At 40.9% G+C, this 16,770-nt stretch overlaps 1 protein-coding gene across 3 annotated transcripts in view; it reads left to right on the forward strand.

Moving 5' to 3' along the window:
* ANTXR1 (ANTXR cell adhesion molecule 1) overlaps positions 1-16,770 on the forward strand; it is a 117,332-nt gene that overhangs the window by 19,791 nt on the left and 80,771 nt on the right. For all 3 annotated transcript variants that reach the window (XM_040538252.1, XM_040538251.1, XM_040538253.1), the window contains exons 8-10: positions 947-1,027; positions 8,227-8,287; positions 11,803-11,901. In XM_040538252.1, coding sequence (XP_040394186.1) covers positions 947-1,027; positions 8,227-8,287; positions 11,803-11,901 — 241 coding nt within the window. The remainder of the gene's footprint in view (positions 1-946; positions 1,028-8,226; positions 8,288-11,802; positions 11,902-16,770) is intronic.

Below are 16,770 nucleotides of genomic sequence, written 5' to 3' on the forward strand. Positions count from 1 at the left end.
AGTCTGCTGCTTCCAATTTGCAATGCTACCAGAAACGCCAAAGAGGCCTGCTGGGTGATGCTACCTCTGCCATGGGAGAGAATTACTATAACAAACAGCCTTGCAGCAGTAAAACTTGATTATGCTCCAGCAGATGCGTGGAGAGCTCATTATTTCTGAATTGGGCTTGTAATTTTGCCTTAACCCTTCTCATACTATTGGCAAGTGAACCTGCATGCATCTCTTTACGGGTGGTATCCCAGTTCTCCTTCTCTTTCTTCCCACCACCACCTCATGAATGGCCCTCTTCCTTCCCATGTGGGATTCCAAATGCCCTTCTGCTTCCTTTTCCTCCACTTGGACAATATCTCCTGTTAGCTCCCCGCTTTCTTCTCTGTTCTCTAATGGTTGAGCCTAGTACAAGTGGTCTGATCTCTGTCCTGACAGGAAGGGTGAATCAAGCCTGTACCTCCAGGAGGTGTGTAACTTGCATTAGTTTTCTCTACGGGAAAAAACACTGGATCATTTTGATTAGTTCCTTGATTTAAATGATGTATGTGCTGAAGTGCTTTGCTGCATCAGCTTTGTTGCCTCTCATGCAGGTGCTTAGCTATTTTGGCTGGAGAGTTACTGTGCTGGGTGCTTAATAGTCATGTACGAGGCAGGTTTTTTGTACTAAAGAGTCATAGGCTCTGAACATTGGTGGAAGCTGTGTTCTGTCTTGTTTTTAAAGTTAAGGAAGACTTTTCTGATTCCTTCTGATTTTAGGAAGTTGGTAATGAGCTTCCTAAAATCAGTCAGGCTGAACTTTTCAATACTTGACAAACTGTAAAGCATTAGCAATCCATAAAGAGTACTTAGAGAATTTGCAAGTAAGTGATTCTGAAGAACTCTAGTTTTTCTGCCTACTGGCTAATTTATCTCATTCTTTTCATTTCTGTTTTATTTACTTTTACCATTCTGTCAGCTGGCTAGAATTGCCGACAGCAAAGATCATGTCTTTCCAGTGAATGATGGTTTTGAAGCCCTTCAGGGAATCATAGATTCTGTAAGTATTTTTAAGCGTGTATTTGCATGCATGCCTGTTAGTTTGTGTTAACCTGCACAGTTGAAGGTTTAATTTTCCTGTTTTCACAAGGACCCACTGACTGCTAATAAATCACTTAAACATTTGGTCCAAATAAACCTTTATTTGTACTAATATTGTTACTTCAAGATTGAGTTTATAAACAGGTCAAAATACAGGAAGCTTTGAGCCCATTTTTATCTTCATATATCTTGCTTCTTGATGTAACACACCTAATTTATATTACTAGGTACTTTGTGACAATTTATAAAATGGCTTCCCCAGTGTGGGTAAGCAGAAACATGTTAGAGCACGCTCCATATGAGGCATTAGAGCACTTTTTGATCTCCATCTCCCTGGTTGATTAGTGTCCTTTCTGTCCTGATGGATGTGCTGCACAGCTGACCTGATTAGAATGACGGAAGGGATCCTGTTACGTATGCCAAAATCCTGAAAACTCTGCTTTCCATATTTGGCCTCCTGATGTCATTATTTTTTTTTTTTCCTCCAGACCTATGTTCCTCAATTCATATTGATCAACTGCTGGCATTTCCTTTAGGGGCTGGGTGCACTGTATAAGAGCTGGTGCATTTCTGAATGGCTGGGATAAACTACTTGTTCACCTGACAAGTGGAGAGGCAGCATGGATTGATCACTTTCCTGTGTTTCGTGTACATGTCATGCAAATAGTTCTGTGGTCTCTACTGGCAAATAGTAGAGCTTCGTAAGGCATCTCCGTTTCTAGATCTAAAACTTTGAGTGGCATAATCCTGTCTCACCTAGGACCAGGGCCTCCCTTAACAGAGCAGGCAAAGGAATATATGAGCAGATGTATATGCCATTTTTATTCTAAGTGTAAAAAGTGCCAAACGATCATTAGAAAACAGTGTATTTTCAGATCACTTTCAGTATTTTTCTTTTCCTTTGCTCATAACCATTTTAATTAGATTGCTTACTATGGCTACAAAGAAGGATGGGAATTCCTTTTAGGGACGTGTTTTGTTCATTTTGGTATAGGCTTTTTTAGTTGATAAAACAGATGAAATGTACAACTTTCTACTTGAGGGTAGGTTCACCAGGGGGAGTGTCTCAGATTTCTGTGTTTACAGCAGTTACAAACTATTCTGACCACGTAGTACCATGCAAAAAACCTATTCCCTCAGCATAGGCACGATTTTCCCTAGTGCTCTTGCATGTTGAAGGAATCCCTTGTGTATTGGTTTTCTTGGCACTGTCCAAGTGTGGGACTACTGCCTCAATTCTCTTAGACAATCAGGTGTTACATGTCATTTAAGAAAGCAACAAAATACATGAGTTTGCTTCCCAGCCCTGCATTCCCTTTGCAGCTGTTTTTAATGAATTCCAGAAGCAGTTCTGACTCCCTTTCCAGTTGTGTTTAAGAGAATAGGAAGACTTCAGCCTCTAGGAACTTAATCAAGAACCACTTCAGCTGACTGGTGTAAGATTTATCAGCCCTGAAAGGGAGGGTCATAACCAGTAATTGCACAGTAGTGAGTCTATGACCTGATCTCTTTCTGAAAGCATGGTAGCACTGTCATATGGGGATCATGCTTTCTCTCATCCCTTCCAGAGAGTCTGAATTCCAGCACATATCCTATAAAGCAGATAGTGCTTTGCACTGGAGTGATTGTAGAATATAGAATATCCTGGTTTGGGAGGGACCCACAAGAATCATAGAGTCCAACTCCTGGGATTGCAATAGGCTGTGTAGAAAGGTGTGTAAATGGAATGGCAAGAAGGAAATTAATTATTCAGTGGAAAAGTAAAGAATCTGTAGATACTTGTTCTTGCCAGAAAACAAACTATCTCAGTCCTTCATTGTCCATGCAAAGCACCTCTTTCTTGATGTACACCAAGCATTTGTCTTCACAGAATCACAGAATGTTAGGGATTGGAAGGGACCTTGAAAGATCATCTAGTCCAATCCCCCTGCCAGAGCAGGAACACCCAGATCAGGCCACACAGGAACACATCCAGGCAGTCCTTGAACGTCTCCAGAGAAGACTCCACAACCCCCCCTGGGCAGCCTGTTCTGGAGTTCTGTCACCCTCACCATGAAGAAGTTTCTTCTCTTATTTAAGATGAACCTCCTGTGTTCCAGCTTGCACCCATTGCCCCTAGCCTTATCATTAGATGTCACCGAGAAGAGCCTGGCTCCATCCTTCTGACACCCACTCTTTACAGATTTATAAACATGAATAAGGTCACCCCTCAGTCTCCTCCAAGCTAAAGAGACCCAGCTCCCTCAGCCTTTCCTCATAAGGGAGATGCTCCACTCCCTTAATCATCCTCGTGGCTCTGTGCTGGACTCTCTCAAGCAGTTCCCTGTCCTTCTTGAACTGAGGGGCCCAGAACTGGACGCAGTATTCTAGATGTGGTGTCACCGGGGCAGAGTAGAGGGGGAGAAGAACCTCTCTTGACCTACTAATCACACCCCTTCTGATACACCCCAGGATGCCATCAGCCTTCTTGGCCACAAGGGCTCAGTGCTGGCTCATGATCATCCTGCTGTCCACCAGGACCCCCAGGTGCCTCTCCCCTTCACTGCTCTCCAACAGGTCAGTCCCCAACTTATACTGGTCCTGGAGTTGTTCTTGCCCAGATGCAGGACTCTACAGTTGTCCTCGTTATATTTCATTAAATTTCTCCCCTCCCAACTCTCCAGCCTATCTAGGTCTTGCTGGATGGCAGCACAGCCTTCTGGCATGTCAGCCACTCCTCCCAGTTTAGTGTCATCAGCAAACTTGCTGACAGTGCACCCTGTTCACTCATTCAGGCTGATGAATATATTGAATACCACTGACTCTTGAGGGACTCCACTAGATCCAGGCCTCAAATGGTCTTCACAGGAGACCATTTTCATGTTGAAAGAGCCATGAGATTTGGACACCTGATTGCTGTAATTTTAGAAAAAAAAAAGTTGAAGGAACTTGAGTAATTGGTTATTTTTCTTTGTGTTGTATTTTTTTATGAAAAACTTCTATGGATCATAATTTGTCAATTGAAAGCAAACAGAGCAAGTCTTACAAGGAAAACATGAAACTCAAGTTCCTCTACTGCTCCATGTCTTTGATAGGAGTGCTGGAGGCAGTGAACTATGAAGCAACATGAGAGTCAGGACAGGATCCAGTCATTGCTTTCTTTTGAGCCTTTAACCCAAACTGACTGAAAGAGCAGTGGCTTGGAGCAAGAATACTCCCTGATCCTTGCTATGTGTTAAACAGTGACCCTACCACAAAGCGTATCTCAAATAGAGACATAATCCCAGGTCCCTTAGATAAGATTCACTGAGAAAGCTGCAGGGTCCTTCATGAAGCAGTTAAGATGTATGAGGAATGATACAGTATGAACTAGTTTGTATTGTAAGACTGCATCCTTTCCTTATAAATGGTGCAAATTATTAATCTCTTTACATTTAATCTCCTGTATACCATCATCCAGTGGTGTCCTCCTGCTTCCAGTATTTTTCAAGTCTTATATCTGCTTAGATTTGCCTTCAAGCAAGAAATTTTAGCTTGGAAATACATTATCTTCAAATAATTCTGTTACAGAAATGTCTTCTGGGACAAACAGCAGTCCTGGGTCTGTGTAGTGTGGAACTTTTTTGAGAATTCAGTGTGAATGCATGATAGACCAAGTATGAGAAACATGGTGATTTATGTACTCATCCTGAGCTAGCTGTTCAAACAGTGGGCAGTTCAGAGCAGGAGCTTCACATGGATGTTCTGAATCTGTCTTCCTTCAGAGCCAAGCTTTCTACATAGGCCAAAGAGAAAGTCAGGAAAGCAAGCCTCTTGGCTTAGCTAGATAGATTGCCCATCTAAAGAGGATTGTGAACCCCAGTCTCACCTGAATGGTGTTTGTTGTTACTTTCAGTGGTTGTAATTACACTTTCTACTTTTGCTTGCTTCCCCCAAATTCATCTTTTAAAAAAATGACTTAAATGTATTTATTTTTCTTAGTTCATGCAGATATTGTTGGGCAGGAAACACTTCACAAATAAATTACTCTTTTGTAATTGGCAGTAGAGTTTGTTATTTAATAATCCAACGGAGCTTGATAATGAATACCTAGCCTTAGACTATAGGTCATTCACACTAACACTGAGAAGGCAGAAACTGTCCATTAAACTTCAGCATCCTGTTTGCTAATGAGAATTCCCAAATTCAGTGGAAAACAATTATAAATATTATGCAGCTGCTCTGGTGAAGTAGTCAGGCTGCATGCTTGTGGATGCCAACAAAAGGTACCAGCAGTTGGAGAGTTTCACTCCCTTTCTTCCCTTTATTTCTAAAAGGGCCCAGGTGACTTGGAGTACCTCTCCGGTTTCTTGGCCTTCAAAACATCACCTGGCAGAAAGCTAAATTAGTCATAGATAATGCTAAATTCAGTTCTGTGCTGACAGACAACTCTGAAAAATAAAACCATTTCACACATCCACAAGGATGTGTTGCATTTTTTGTTTGACACGTCAGCAAATACTAGCAAGAGATCCTCCCAGGAGCATGTGTGAAGCTGGAGCATAATTGGAGTCCCATAGAGTAGTACAACAGGAGACTGATTTGGGAAGCTGAGCTTGGCCATTAAGCACATGCTGCCAAAGACAATGGGATGTCTCCTCAGAAAGTGTAAGCAAGTGCTTCAGATACTTTTCTGCACTGATCTCAAGGCAAGCTGCCTTGAGGCCATGGAGCAGTGTTGTAGTTCTCTGTATGGAAATGAGGATGTGGAGTCAGTTGGAGTTGTTTACAGGCAGTCAGCTGGGAGATTACATCACCACTATTGCATGTCACTTTGCTTTCCTGGGGAGCCAGCCCAGTGAATGAACACACCTACAACCTACTCGAGGCTGTGCAGTCCTCAGAAAGCAAGAGAACAGACAATCAGGTGGAATCTTCCACTGTAAATAAGTTGTAGTCTTTTTCAATGTATTTTTATAATAAGGAAGAGACATAAAGAAATTCTTTTGCAATAGTTACTGCTGCCTGAATTTCATTTTAAGTTAAGGTGCTTGGAACATCGGAAATTTTTTATTCTAAATCAAAATAAATATTGCAATTGACACTAAAACAAACAAACAAACAAAAAAACCCAAACAAACAACAAAAACCAACGTCATTAGGGTGAGCTTTATAGACATGTTTATGAATTGGATCAAACTGGAAAGGAGCTCTGCATAAGACACTTGATATTTCACCCCCCAATCTGATTTCATTTACTGTGTGTTTGTTTGCAAATAACTGAATAGAAGTCATGAATTTCAGACTCAGACATGTGTGGTTTTACTTAATTTTTAAAATGAAAATATTTATTGTATTTTTCACACTTTTGTTCTCCAAATCATTTGCTTCCTTCCTCTTTCACTTTGTTGATGAAAATTAATGAAGAGAAGAAATATACATTAAACATTTTGGTTTGGGCATGCTGAGGGTGAAGGGAACAGAAAGTAAAGGAGAATTTGGAAAAATGTGAAAAATGGTCTATTCTTATATGAGACATTTTTTCAGTGGAGAGGAAAAAATACTTGGAAAAATGTCAAGTCTTAGTTATGTTCATTAGACATGCCAGTCACTGTGGGAGAAAAATGTTGTATATTCAGAGCAGCAGAACCTGGAATGAGTAAGGGGTGGGTAGCAGAGGAATGGCACAACATGAAAGGATAGCAAGCTGCAGATTCTTCGGAAGAGTGTTCTTACGGTCCACTTTTTTTTTTTTCCCTGTGTATTTTACTAACTCTTTTAAATTCTTCTAATGCTTTTCAGCTCAGCTCTCAGCTGTTGACTTTCTCTCTCTCTTTCTTTCTTCCTCTTAACAGTTCCTGTACAGTCTTGTTCCTGCAAATCTTTCTCCTCACTTGCCAGGCTGCCAGTGGCTCAGATGGTTCTGGTTCCTTCAGTCCCTTGATACCCTTTCAGTCTCCACCAGCCCTGCTTCTGAGTAAATCAAACTTTCGTTTAAAAGTTTTTAAAAAAATAATGGCTCTATGTGTACCTTTTGCAATTAGATAAAAGTCACAGAGCCATGACTGCAGAGGAAAAAAAAAAAGAACAACCTGACTATCTCTTTCAGAATCTATTGTATTGGTTGCTTTTCTTTCCTCACAGATGTTTCAATTTAAAGTTGGGAAAATAATTTTCATGTTGGATTTGAGTCATGATGCTTGGCTGACATTTACTTGCCTCTTAGAGCTGACCTAAATTTTGATCAGAATTGCCTTGTGTAGGAACTGCTCAGCCCAATCCTGAACACCCACTACTCTTGGTCACTGCTGCTGTTTTCACAGGGGCTCACAGATGCTGTCACAAGTTTGCTGACTGTGTGCAGTGAAGAATTTGAGTTAGTCTTCAGAGCCGGTGAAAGGCTGATATTTGCAAATAACAGCTTGAGCAATTCTAACGTACTATGGGAATAAAATGTGTCCAAATCTAGTGTGATCCTCTTGACTTGCAAGTAGTCTGCCAAGCCTGATGCCGAAGCATTTGTGTAAATTACTGCCTACTTGTAACGTGGTTTAAGGCAGTGCCAGCCCTTACAAAGAAATACTGCTTAATTTAAATTTCTTGCCAACTTAATCTAAGTGGAAACAAGCCTGCTTTAAGTCTAGAACAATTGTCCTACATCTTCACGTGAAATCACAGTGCGACTTTGAGGATCTACTCAGGTATGCTCTCATAGATTGGGTTAGAAACATAAGAAGTTTGAACCCCCTTGCTGAGACTCAAGAATAGACGTTCCTAGGATATTTTCATATAAAGTTTGGAGTTTTGGGCCCCAAAATAATTTTGGGGAGGAAGGTGTGACTCCAAAGTGAGGGCAATGTCACTGCCTCACGAACCCTTCAGAGTGCATCTTAGTTGTTATGGAGAATTAGTCTGTGTACTACCCTGTACCACTGACCCAGGCAAGATTGTGCTGAGATATTGGAGTGTGGGAATCAGTTGCCTTCCTAAATAGCAATACCTTGTGGTGGAAGGGCAAAGATATATGGCAGTATGGATGAATTACAGTGGAAAGCTAAGATGACATAGTTGTGACATAAATGCAATTTTCAATGTTGAGTTAAGCATTTAGATGAGAACAAGTGCTCAAGCTTTCATATTTGTGTGCCTCTAGAGAAACGATTCTCGGATAATTCATGACATTTATTTTCTGTTTTTTAGATTTTGAAGAAATCATGTATTGAAATTCTGGCTGCAGAGCCTTCCAGTATATGTGCAGGAGGTAAGTATAAATAGAGGTTCTAGATGTTTATTTTGCCTAAAATCTCTCTCTCTCTAATTGCTATAGAGTGCAGGAGCTCTAATTAACTGGAGCTAAATCTTTTACTTTTTTGGTGAAATTCTTTTTTATCTTACAGTAGTTTGCATTTTTCCTATTTCTACCAGGTGGTATAAAATGAGGTTTTCTTACAGAAAAGGCTTGAATTTGACAGTTTTGCCTAAATGATCTTTCAGTCAAAGCAGCCTGTCTTACTCAGACTGTGCCAAACTTGAAGTTGATAAGCTGCGAAATTACAGAATAAAATCAGAAAAGACTGTGATTAGGTTTAGAATTTTGCAAATTCTCACCTTAGAGGATTGAGGGAAGTGCTTCTTGAGAAACTAGCAAAATCTCAAATGAGCAAACTTTGATTTAAAGGTATCTTTAAGCATATCTTAAGCCTTTAGGACTGATACAGTGACTGAGGACTAGAATTTAAATATTGTTCAGATTACTTGTGTGAATCACACTACCCCTTTGTGTGCTCGATCTAGTATGATTGCACTATGTACGTGGTGGCTTTAAAGTCCTGGCAAGTATTTCTGTGTTCAGCAGAACTCATCCTTTTTGGAAGAAAGCTTGTGAATCATTTTAGATTCTTCCTTTAGATTTCTGTGAAATATTTGATTTTTATGAAGTGTTTCCTAACTGTTTGTTGAATGTATAGCAGTTGATTAAGCAGAGATTTTGGGAGCAGAGCTGAAGAGTTTGCAGAGAAAGATGAGTTCCTGACAAGTTCTGCATCTCATATTCTTGACTTGGTACTCCAAATAAGAAGGCCAATCGTCATTTCTTCTTTGTTTTCACTTGCTTAGCAGTTGCTTTAATCACCCTTCCTGCATTTCTTATTCCTGGAGCAACTATCTGTCTGTATTCCTAAACTTACAGAGGCATCAAATTTTCCTGATGGATGCAAGATACCAGGCTAAATGCCCAATAACTATTAGGGGTCAGTTTTGCATTCCATGCACGTCACTATAATAGTTGTGTTTTGAAGCCAGGATGGCATAATTGACATGAATTATAGTTCTTAGAATTATAATTCATAGTTATCTATTTCTGATTTTGGCTGGCCATTTAAATAGTTCTAAAACAGGTTTATGTCTACCTGAGAATGTTAGATGATCATTGTAGTGATAATGATATAGTGCAGCGATGTTTCATAAATGGTTGGGAAAGGAAGGAAATTGTATGAAAACTAGGATTCACTTTACGCATTTATAGAGGATTTGTCATGCTTAAGCAAGTGATAAAAATGATGTTTATGTAACGTCATAAGCCAGAAGATGATTTACAACCATGATTTATACTTAACACTTTCTAATATGCTTGCTAGTTACTTATACATCTTATCACTCCCATTCAGTGTGTCTTAATGAGAATTTAGGTATAAGGTAAAGCTGCATCCAGCAAAGCCAGATGAGAGGAAATGTAGAGAGGATTTATATAAACTGTCCACATTGGAATTTGGCCAGTGATTTACATGAGGAGCAGTGTTAACCTTGAAAAATGCAAACAGTTACTTAAATCATAGAATCATAGAATCATTAAGGTTGGAAAAGACCTTCAAGATTGTCTGGTCCAACCATCACCCTATGACCAATGTCAACCACTAAACCATGTCCTTAAGCAAAAGGTTTCTTTTTCGTTGAACACCCCCCCACAGTGACTCCACCACTTCCCTGGGCAACCTGTTCCAATGCCTCACTACTCTTTCTGAAAAGAAATGTCTCCTCATTTCCAACCTAAACCTCCCCTGGAGCAACTTGAGGTCATTCCCTCTACTCCTATCAGTAGTTATCTGCAAGAAGAGTCTGACTCCCAGCTCCCCACAACTTTCTTTCAGGTAGTTGGAGAGAGCAATAAGGTCTTCCCAGCTCAACTGAAGGTTTAATCTCTGAATTTGGGCAAATACTCTGTTGCTTTCAAACTGAAGCTAATTCTACCAGTTAAGACTTTGAGTCTAATGATAGTGTCACTGAATGAGAGTTAGTTGCATTGGTGACTTTTGGAGATAAATTTGGCAGGTTTAGCTCTGACACCCCAAGTTTACTTGGTTTTGTGCACAGTCTTGAAGACCGGTTGCAGTTTGTTTATTTTTTGAAGGATAGAACAAGGACTCTGTTACCCAAGGCACCTCTTGCACTGCAGACTGGTCCCAGACACTTCTGAGTAATGAGCTTTTAACCACAATACTTCTGTCTGAAATGCCATCTTCCCAATGGCTTGGTTTTGCATCACATAGAAATGCAGGGTGTGTACTGGATCTGATCATTTCAATCCCAAGCAGAGACAGGATCACTATGGTTAATCTGACATCACTGATACACTGTTCTTTGACTGTACTTGAACTCTTCTTCCCCCGCAGTTAAGATTTCTGTTATTTCTCTAAGTATTCATCAGCCCCTGCACTCCAGAACACAGCTCTTCTCCTCTGTTCTGCCCAAATGCTCTTGGACAACATATAATGGGCCTGTGAGGCAGCTTCCCTGGCTAGATGTGGTGGGATGATTTGCAGCTTGGCTGTAAATGAGTGGGACCTGGAAGAGAGCCCAGATTCCAGAGCAAATCTGCTTTTTTTTCTTTGCTTTTTTTTTTTTTTTTGAGAAGTACCGTGTGTGAGTCCTTAAGGGAGATGAAGGAAGATGGGGACTGTAAAGTGCGAGGAGAAAAATTTGAGTGTTGAAAATTCCAGTTCCTTGTTGCTCCTGGGAATTTTAAAACTGTGGTGGTATTTCTGATGCAATATGATTACTCCTGCATTGTCTGGGACTGGAAACATTTTGTGCACAATCCACATTCACCAAAAGAAACATCAGTGGGGATTATCTGAATGTCTCTCCTAGATAGCAACAGGAATTGTGGGGGCTGGTTCCTTCACAACCTGGAGCTGTAGAGCGTGAGCCCCTGTGTCTGCTGTCTGAACTTTCTGGGACTATGGCCCTGATTCAAAATCTAAGTATGAAGGTAGTGCTCTCCTTGCAAGGCAGTCTTAATGCTGGTGGCTGCAAGAAGCTCATAAACCTTTCCCAATACTAGGTTCAAGTAGCTGGAATAAGAAGGGACTGCGAAGAGTCATCTGAAAGACTTGTGAGGATATGATCTCATCGTTCAGCCCTGCTTGTTCCAAAAAGGACCTCAATTCAGTGCTCAGCAGTAGATGACTGACTGTCTGCTATTTAAAATGGCAGCCATAGGAGGGGAAAAGCCAATTTGTCTTAATGCTTTCACAGAAGGTCAGTTAAAATGCTTGTGTTGTATTTTATTTCCCATTTCCAAAAATTCAAAATAAAATGGGGTAGGAAGAATGTGAAAATTCCATTCTAAAAAAGTTATAAATTTCAAATTGTTTAAGCTGCAAATTTTAGTTTAATTTAGAGAAATCTTAAGGAAAATCTCTTGAAATATGTGCCTTGTCTGAATGACAATTCTTTGCTTCCCTATGGATCAATAATCTGCTGTTTCTTTTGCTATAGAGTCATTTCAGGTTGTCGTGAGAGGAAATGGATTTCGACATGCCCGTAACGTCGACAGAGTACTCTGCAGTTTCAGGATCAATGACACGGTTACTCTCAGTAAGCTGTTTTGATTTTTTTTTTCATGACCCTGCACTAGCAGGCATTTGCCTGGAAAACATTTAGGATCTTCAAATACTTTGACTGTGAAGGCAATAATTATAGGATGAGGAGCTATTAAATTTGCAGAAGGGTGTGAAGTTGAGGGAAAGCCAGCCTCAGCACGTAGCTCCATGAAGGGTTATGAGAGAGGTAGGAATAGTTAAGCTTGTATCCAAGAGGAAGGTAATGGCATGTACTGGTCAGAGCTGCCATGAATGTAAAAAATAACAACAATAAAAAAATATATGCTGTGAACCCAAATTAAAGTTTATCTAGTATTTTTACTGCATAAGCTTTTACTGTAGTTGGTGAGGATGGAAAGAGCTGCTCCTTTGGATTTTACAGCCAATGATGAAGGGCCCAGTTTGTGCATGTGTAAGACACAAGTGAGAAAAAAAGGATGCAAGTAAGTTTAAATGGATCCTGCCAAGCAGTGAAATTCTAGGGATGATTATGACTTCTGTAAAACCCAGCATTCATCCTCAGGCTCTGGTAAAAGCATAATCATCTGGTCCATATGAGTAACAGGTTCATTGCAAAGAGAATATTTTTTTTTAGAGGAAAACTACTGTTGGTATTGTGAGTCACAACTCAGATAGCTAGTATGTGAATACATATGTAAGCAGTGGAGAGGACTGAATATAGAAGAAAAGATACTTGTCTGTGTAGTGCATGTCTTTCTGGACTAAGTGTGTAGCAAGGTCAGATCTGTTTCTCTTCTTTTTTGTATTTTGGTGGTACTTAGCAGGCCGGTTCATGCAGTTCAAATAAACACTATTATTGGAAGCTGTGTTGGTACAGTGGCTAAAGTAATGCTGTGTTTCTCTGGATGAAGCTTGGAATAACAGTTTCCTCTGCAGAGTTTACCAAGCAGAAGAAAAATATAGCCCAACTCCCATGAGTTGCTGTTTTCTGACAAATGTGATAGCCATATTAGCCCCTGAGTGTCTAGTGTTTTTGTAAAGGGTAGTGAGGACCACTTAGCTGGAAGAGCTAATGATCCTATTGTTCTCATCTGGCATACTTGCAAAACTGCACAGGAAACCAGGTAGAGTAATTCATAGCTCATGCCACCAATGACAGTAGAATTCATTTTGCCTATCACAGAATTTATTCAGAAGCTGCCTGATAGTTTTGGAAGTAGTCCAGACTCTTTTAAGTATAAAATAGATGCATTAATTAGTTTCTTACATGTCAAAGTCTAATGGCTCAATGTTGGACTTGCTCATGCTTAAATATCTGTTTAATTTGCTCTTTGAGGAACTGTTTGCTAAGACTGTCTGCCTTGAGAGGAATGCCAGTAAGCATTCAGGGCAGGTACATTTACAAAGCATGAGTGTACGTAACTTGTCCTGAATACTTCCGTGCTGCTATGCTGGCCTCCTCAATAGTAGACAGGTTTGGGAGTTGCCAAATCTTGTGCCACTTAAAAGAAAGCTTGGCTGGCTGTGGTTCATGGTTGCTTAATTCAGATACATGTGAAGAGCAAAAGTTGGAGGGCAAAGAGTAGAAAGGAGCAAATGGGATTGGAGAGGGGAACAAGCAAGGAGACTGTTACAAGTAAAAAGCACGGGGTGTAAACCATGGTATATTTGTTGTTCTGGGGACATTTCCATGCAGCCCACAGAGATAAGTATTACAGAATCACAGAATCGTCTAGGTTGGAAGAGACCTCCAAGATCATCTAGTCCAACCTCTGTCCTAACAGTAACAAGACCTCCACTAAACCATATCACTAAGGACTACATCTAAACGTCTTTTAAAGACCTCCAGGGATGGCGACTCAACCACTTCCCTGGGCAGTCCATTCCAATGCCTAACAACCCTTTCAGTAAAGAAGTTCTTCCTAATATCCAACCTAAACCTCCCCTGGCGCAACTTTAGCCCATTCCCCCTCGTCCTGTCACCAGGCACATGGGAGAATAGACCAACCCCCACCTCTCTACAGCCTCCTTTAAGGTACCTATAGAGAGCGATGAGGTCTCCCCTGAGCCTCCTCTTCTCCAGGCTAAACAACCCCAGTTCCCTCAGCCGCTCCTCATAAGACTTGTTCTCCAGACCCCTCACCAGCTTCGTTGCCCTTCTCTGGACTCTCTCAAGCACCTCCATGTCCTTCTTGTAGCGAGGGGCCCAAAACTGAACACAGTACTCGAGGTGCGGCCTCACCAGAGCCGAGTACAAGGGGACAATCACCTCCCTAGACCTGCTGGCCACGCTGCTTCTTATACAAACGAGGATGCTGTTGGTCTTCTTGGCCACCTGAGCACACTGCTGGCTCATATTCAGCTGCCTATCAACCAGTACTCCCAGGTCCTTCTTGGCCAGGCAGCTTTCCAACCACTCATCTCCCAGCCTGTAGCGCTGCTCGGGGTTGTTGTGCCCCAGGTGCAGGACCCGGCACTTGGCCTTGTTAAACTTCATACAGTTGACCTCAGCCCATTGGTCCAGCCTATCCAGATCCTCCTGCAGAACCTTCTGCAGAATTTGAGATGTGTGAACAGGTGACAGGTGCCTTTCAAAACAGAAGGGTACAGGCAGCCACAGATTCATGCTTTTCCTTTTAAGCTCCATAAAATCTAACCCAAAACTTATGTGGCCATTACTCCTTGAATCTGGATCATGACTGCATTTAGGTGTTGAAATGTTTGGTTTCTCCCAGGGGTTCAGGTCCAAAGTTTTGTTTGGATCATGTCTTATAAAGTCTTCTGCAGTTCTCTGAGCTGGGCAGGAGAACTTCTCTTCTCCCTCCACCCAGAAGGTTCCTGTGGAAATCAAACTTCTGGTCAAATATTTAGAATTTTTCTTTTCATCAAAAGCCTGAAGTCACTTGGTGCAAACCCAAAAGACTTTACATTTGGTTGCTGGAAGCTGACAGATTGTAGCATTCTTAGAGCTTGCACATCTTCTGCTTTTCAATTGAACCAGGAATATCTTGTATCAAACAAATAATTTGTGAGAAAATTTCCATTTTTTAGAGGAACTATTTTCAATTCAAGGGAGACATTACCAGAGGATTTCTCGAGCAGTTGTATTTTGTGCTAAGAAATGCATAGGCATGGATAATGGGAGTTATAAGAGCTACAGCAATACCACTCAGCATGACAGAAGCCCCTAAACTTGCAAGTTTAGGAATGCCCATGTTACCCTACTGTAGCTTGACCTGGCATTCTTTTAAATCCTGAAAATTCCTCAGACCAGATAACCCTTTGAGAAACTTGTATTGCTGATGAGCTCTAAATGAAGACTGATTGGGTCAATGTGTGCAGCATTTCAGTTTTAGGACCACCAGGAGCATGATTTATAACCTATATGGGATGGGATAAGAGCTACATTTGGTTTGTTGAGTTATGCCCACATATTGCTTGTGGTTGCAAAGAACTGTTTGGATTATGGCTGAAATAGGGCATTTTTTCTTACAATGTGACTTTTGCTCTAAGTAACATCCTAATCAATTAAAAAGCAATGGCTCTCAATGTCAGATTTTTTTTATTATTTTTTTTTAACTCAAGGTCTTCGGCTGAGAAATGTGAAGGCTGTAGGGAGTCTGTGTTAGGAAGAAGACTGTTTTTCTTTCTGCTGAAATAAATTGATTGGTGTTCTTGCTGTTTATTGCAATTAGTAAAGAGGGGTCATTTCCTAAAAGCTTCAAAGGAGGACGGCAAGCAGGTAGTACCAATGAAACTGCACATCGTGGGCATTAAAGGGATTTGGGCCAATGTGGACAAAATCTGTCTCTGTGACTTGCAATAACTAATGTCATGGTTTTTGGAAGAACTAAGAATAAAATGCAATTATCAGCACTGCAGCCATAGGCATTAGCTTAAAGATCAACCTTCAAAACATTTCAGAGTCACAAGAGTGAAAGGAGAGAGTGTGGCTCTAACTTACAATAAGCTAGCACAGCATATCAATCTTGAAAGCTACAATCTGAGCACAGAATGTGGTATGATTAATAGATAAAATTAGAGCAAGGACAGAATTTAAATTCTGAGTTGCATTTCTGACGGTAAAATATGCAGTGGTACAACTGGCAGTCTCAACAGTATTGCCTTTAATCCATTGACACTCAGATCTCCCAATAAACCTCTTTGGGGAGACTTTACGATGGGTTAACATTACTGGGGAATCTATTTTCAGTACATTATACTGTTAAACAACCACAGAAGGAGATTAAGCAGCATGTGAAGGAATGCAAAAGGCAGATGTGAGCTCAGGGGAAATGTGCCTTCTGGAACAGGGATGAAGATGATGCTAAAAACAGTCTTTGCAGTGGTCTTGTGGAAGGAAAGACTTTTGTGGTGAACTGTACTGCAAATACTTCTGCTAAGAGGAAGACTTGTAAGCTCAAAAACAGCAGGGCTTCTGAAACTGAAGGTGTCCACTTGGCAGCACCAACCAAGACAGTGATTAAATGTCTTATGGGGATTCAGGGCATACTAAAAAAAAAAAAAAAACAAAAAAACCAGATAACTAAAATGTAGTTGATGTTCGTAGTCTCGTTCTGTGATTCTTCTTAACTTTCTGTTCTGGGAGTCTTTTTTTTCCCTTTCCCAAGCTACCTATACAACACCTGCTTGAGTTCAGTAAGAAATATCTGGAGGGCAGCCTTGCTGAAAGGAACCTGGGTGTCTTGCTGAACAACAAGCTGAACACATGAGCAGTGCAGTGCTAGGAACGAAGGCAAATGGGATCCTGGGCTGCATCCCAGGGACACTGCTGGCAGAAATCGAGATATCCCACTCTGCTCAGTGCTTGTCAGCCTACCCCTGGAGTGCCCCAGTTCCACTCCCCACAACTCAAACAAACTACGGACAGACTGGAGATGGT

Source organism: Cygnus olor, chromosome 27 (genome assembly GCF_009769625.2).
Source record: "Cygnus olor isolate bCygOlo1 chromosome 27, bCygOlo1.pri.v2, whole genome shotgun sequence".
Lineage (NCBI taxonomy): Eukaryota > Metazoa > Chordata > Aves > Anseriformes > Anatidae > Cygnus > Cygnus olor.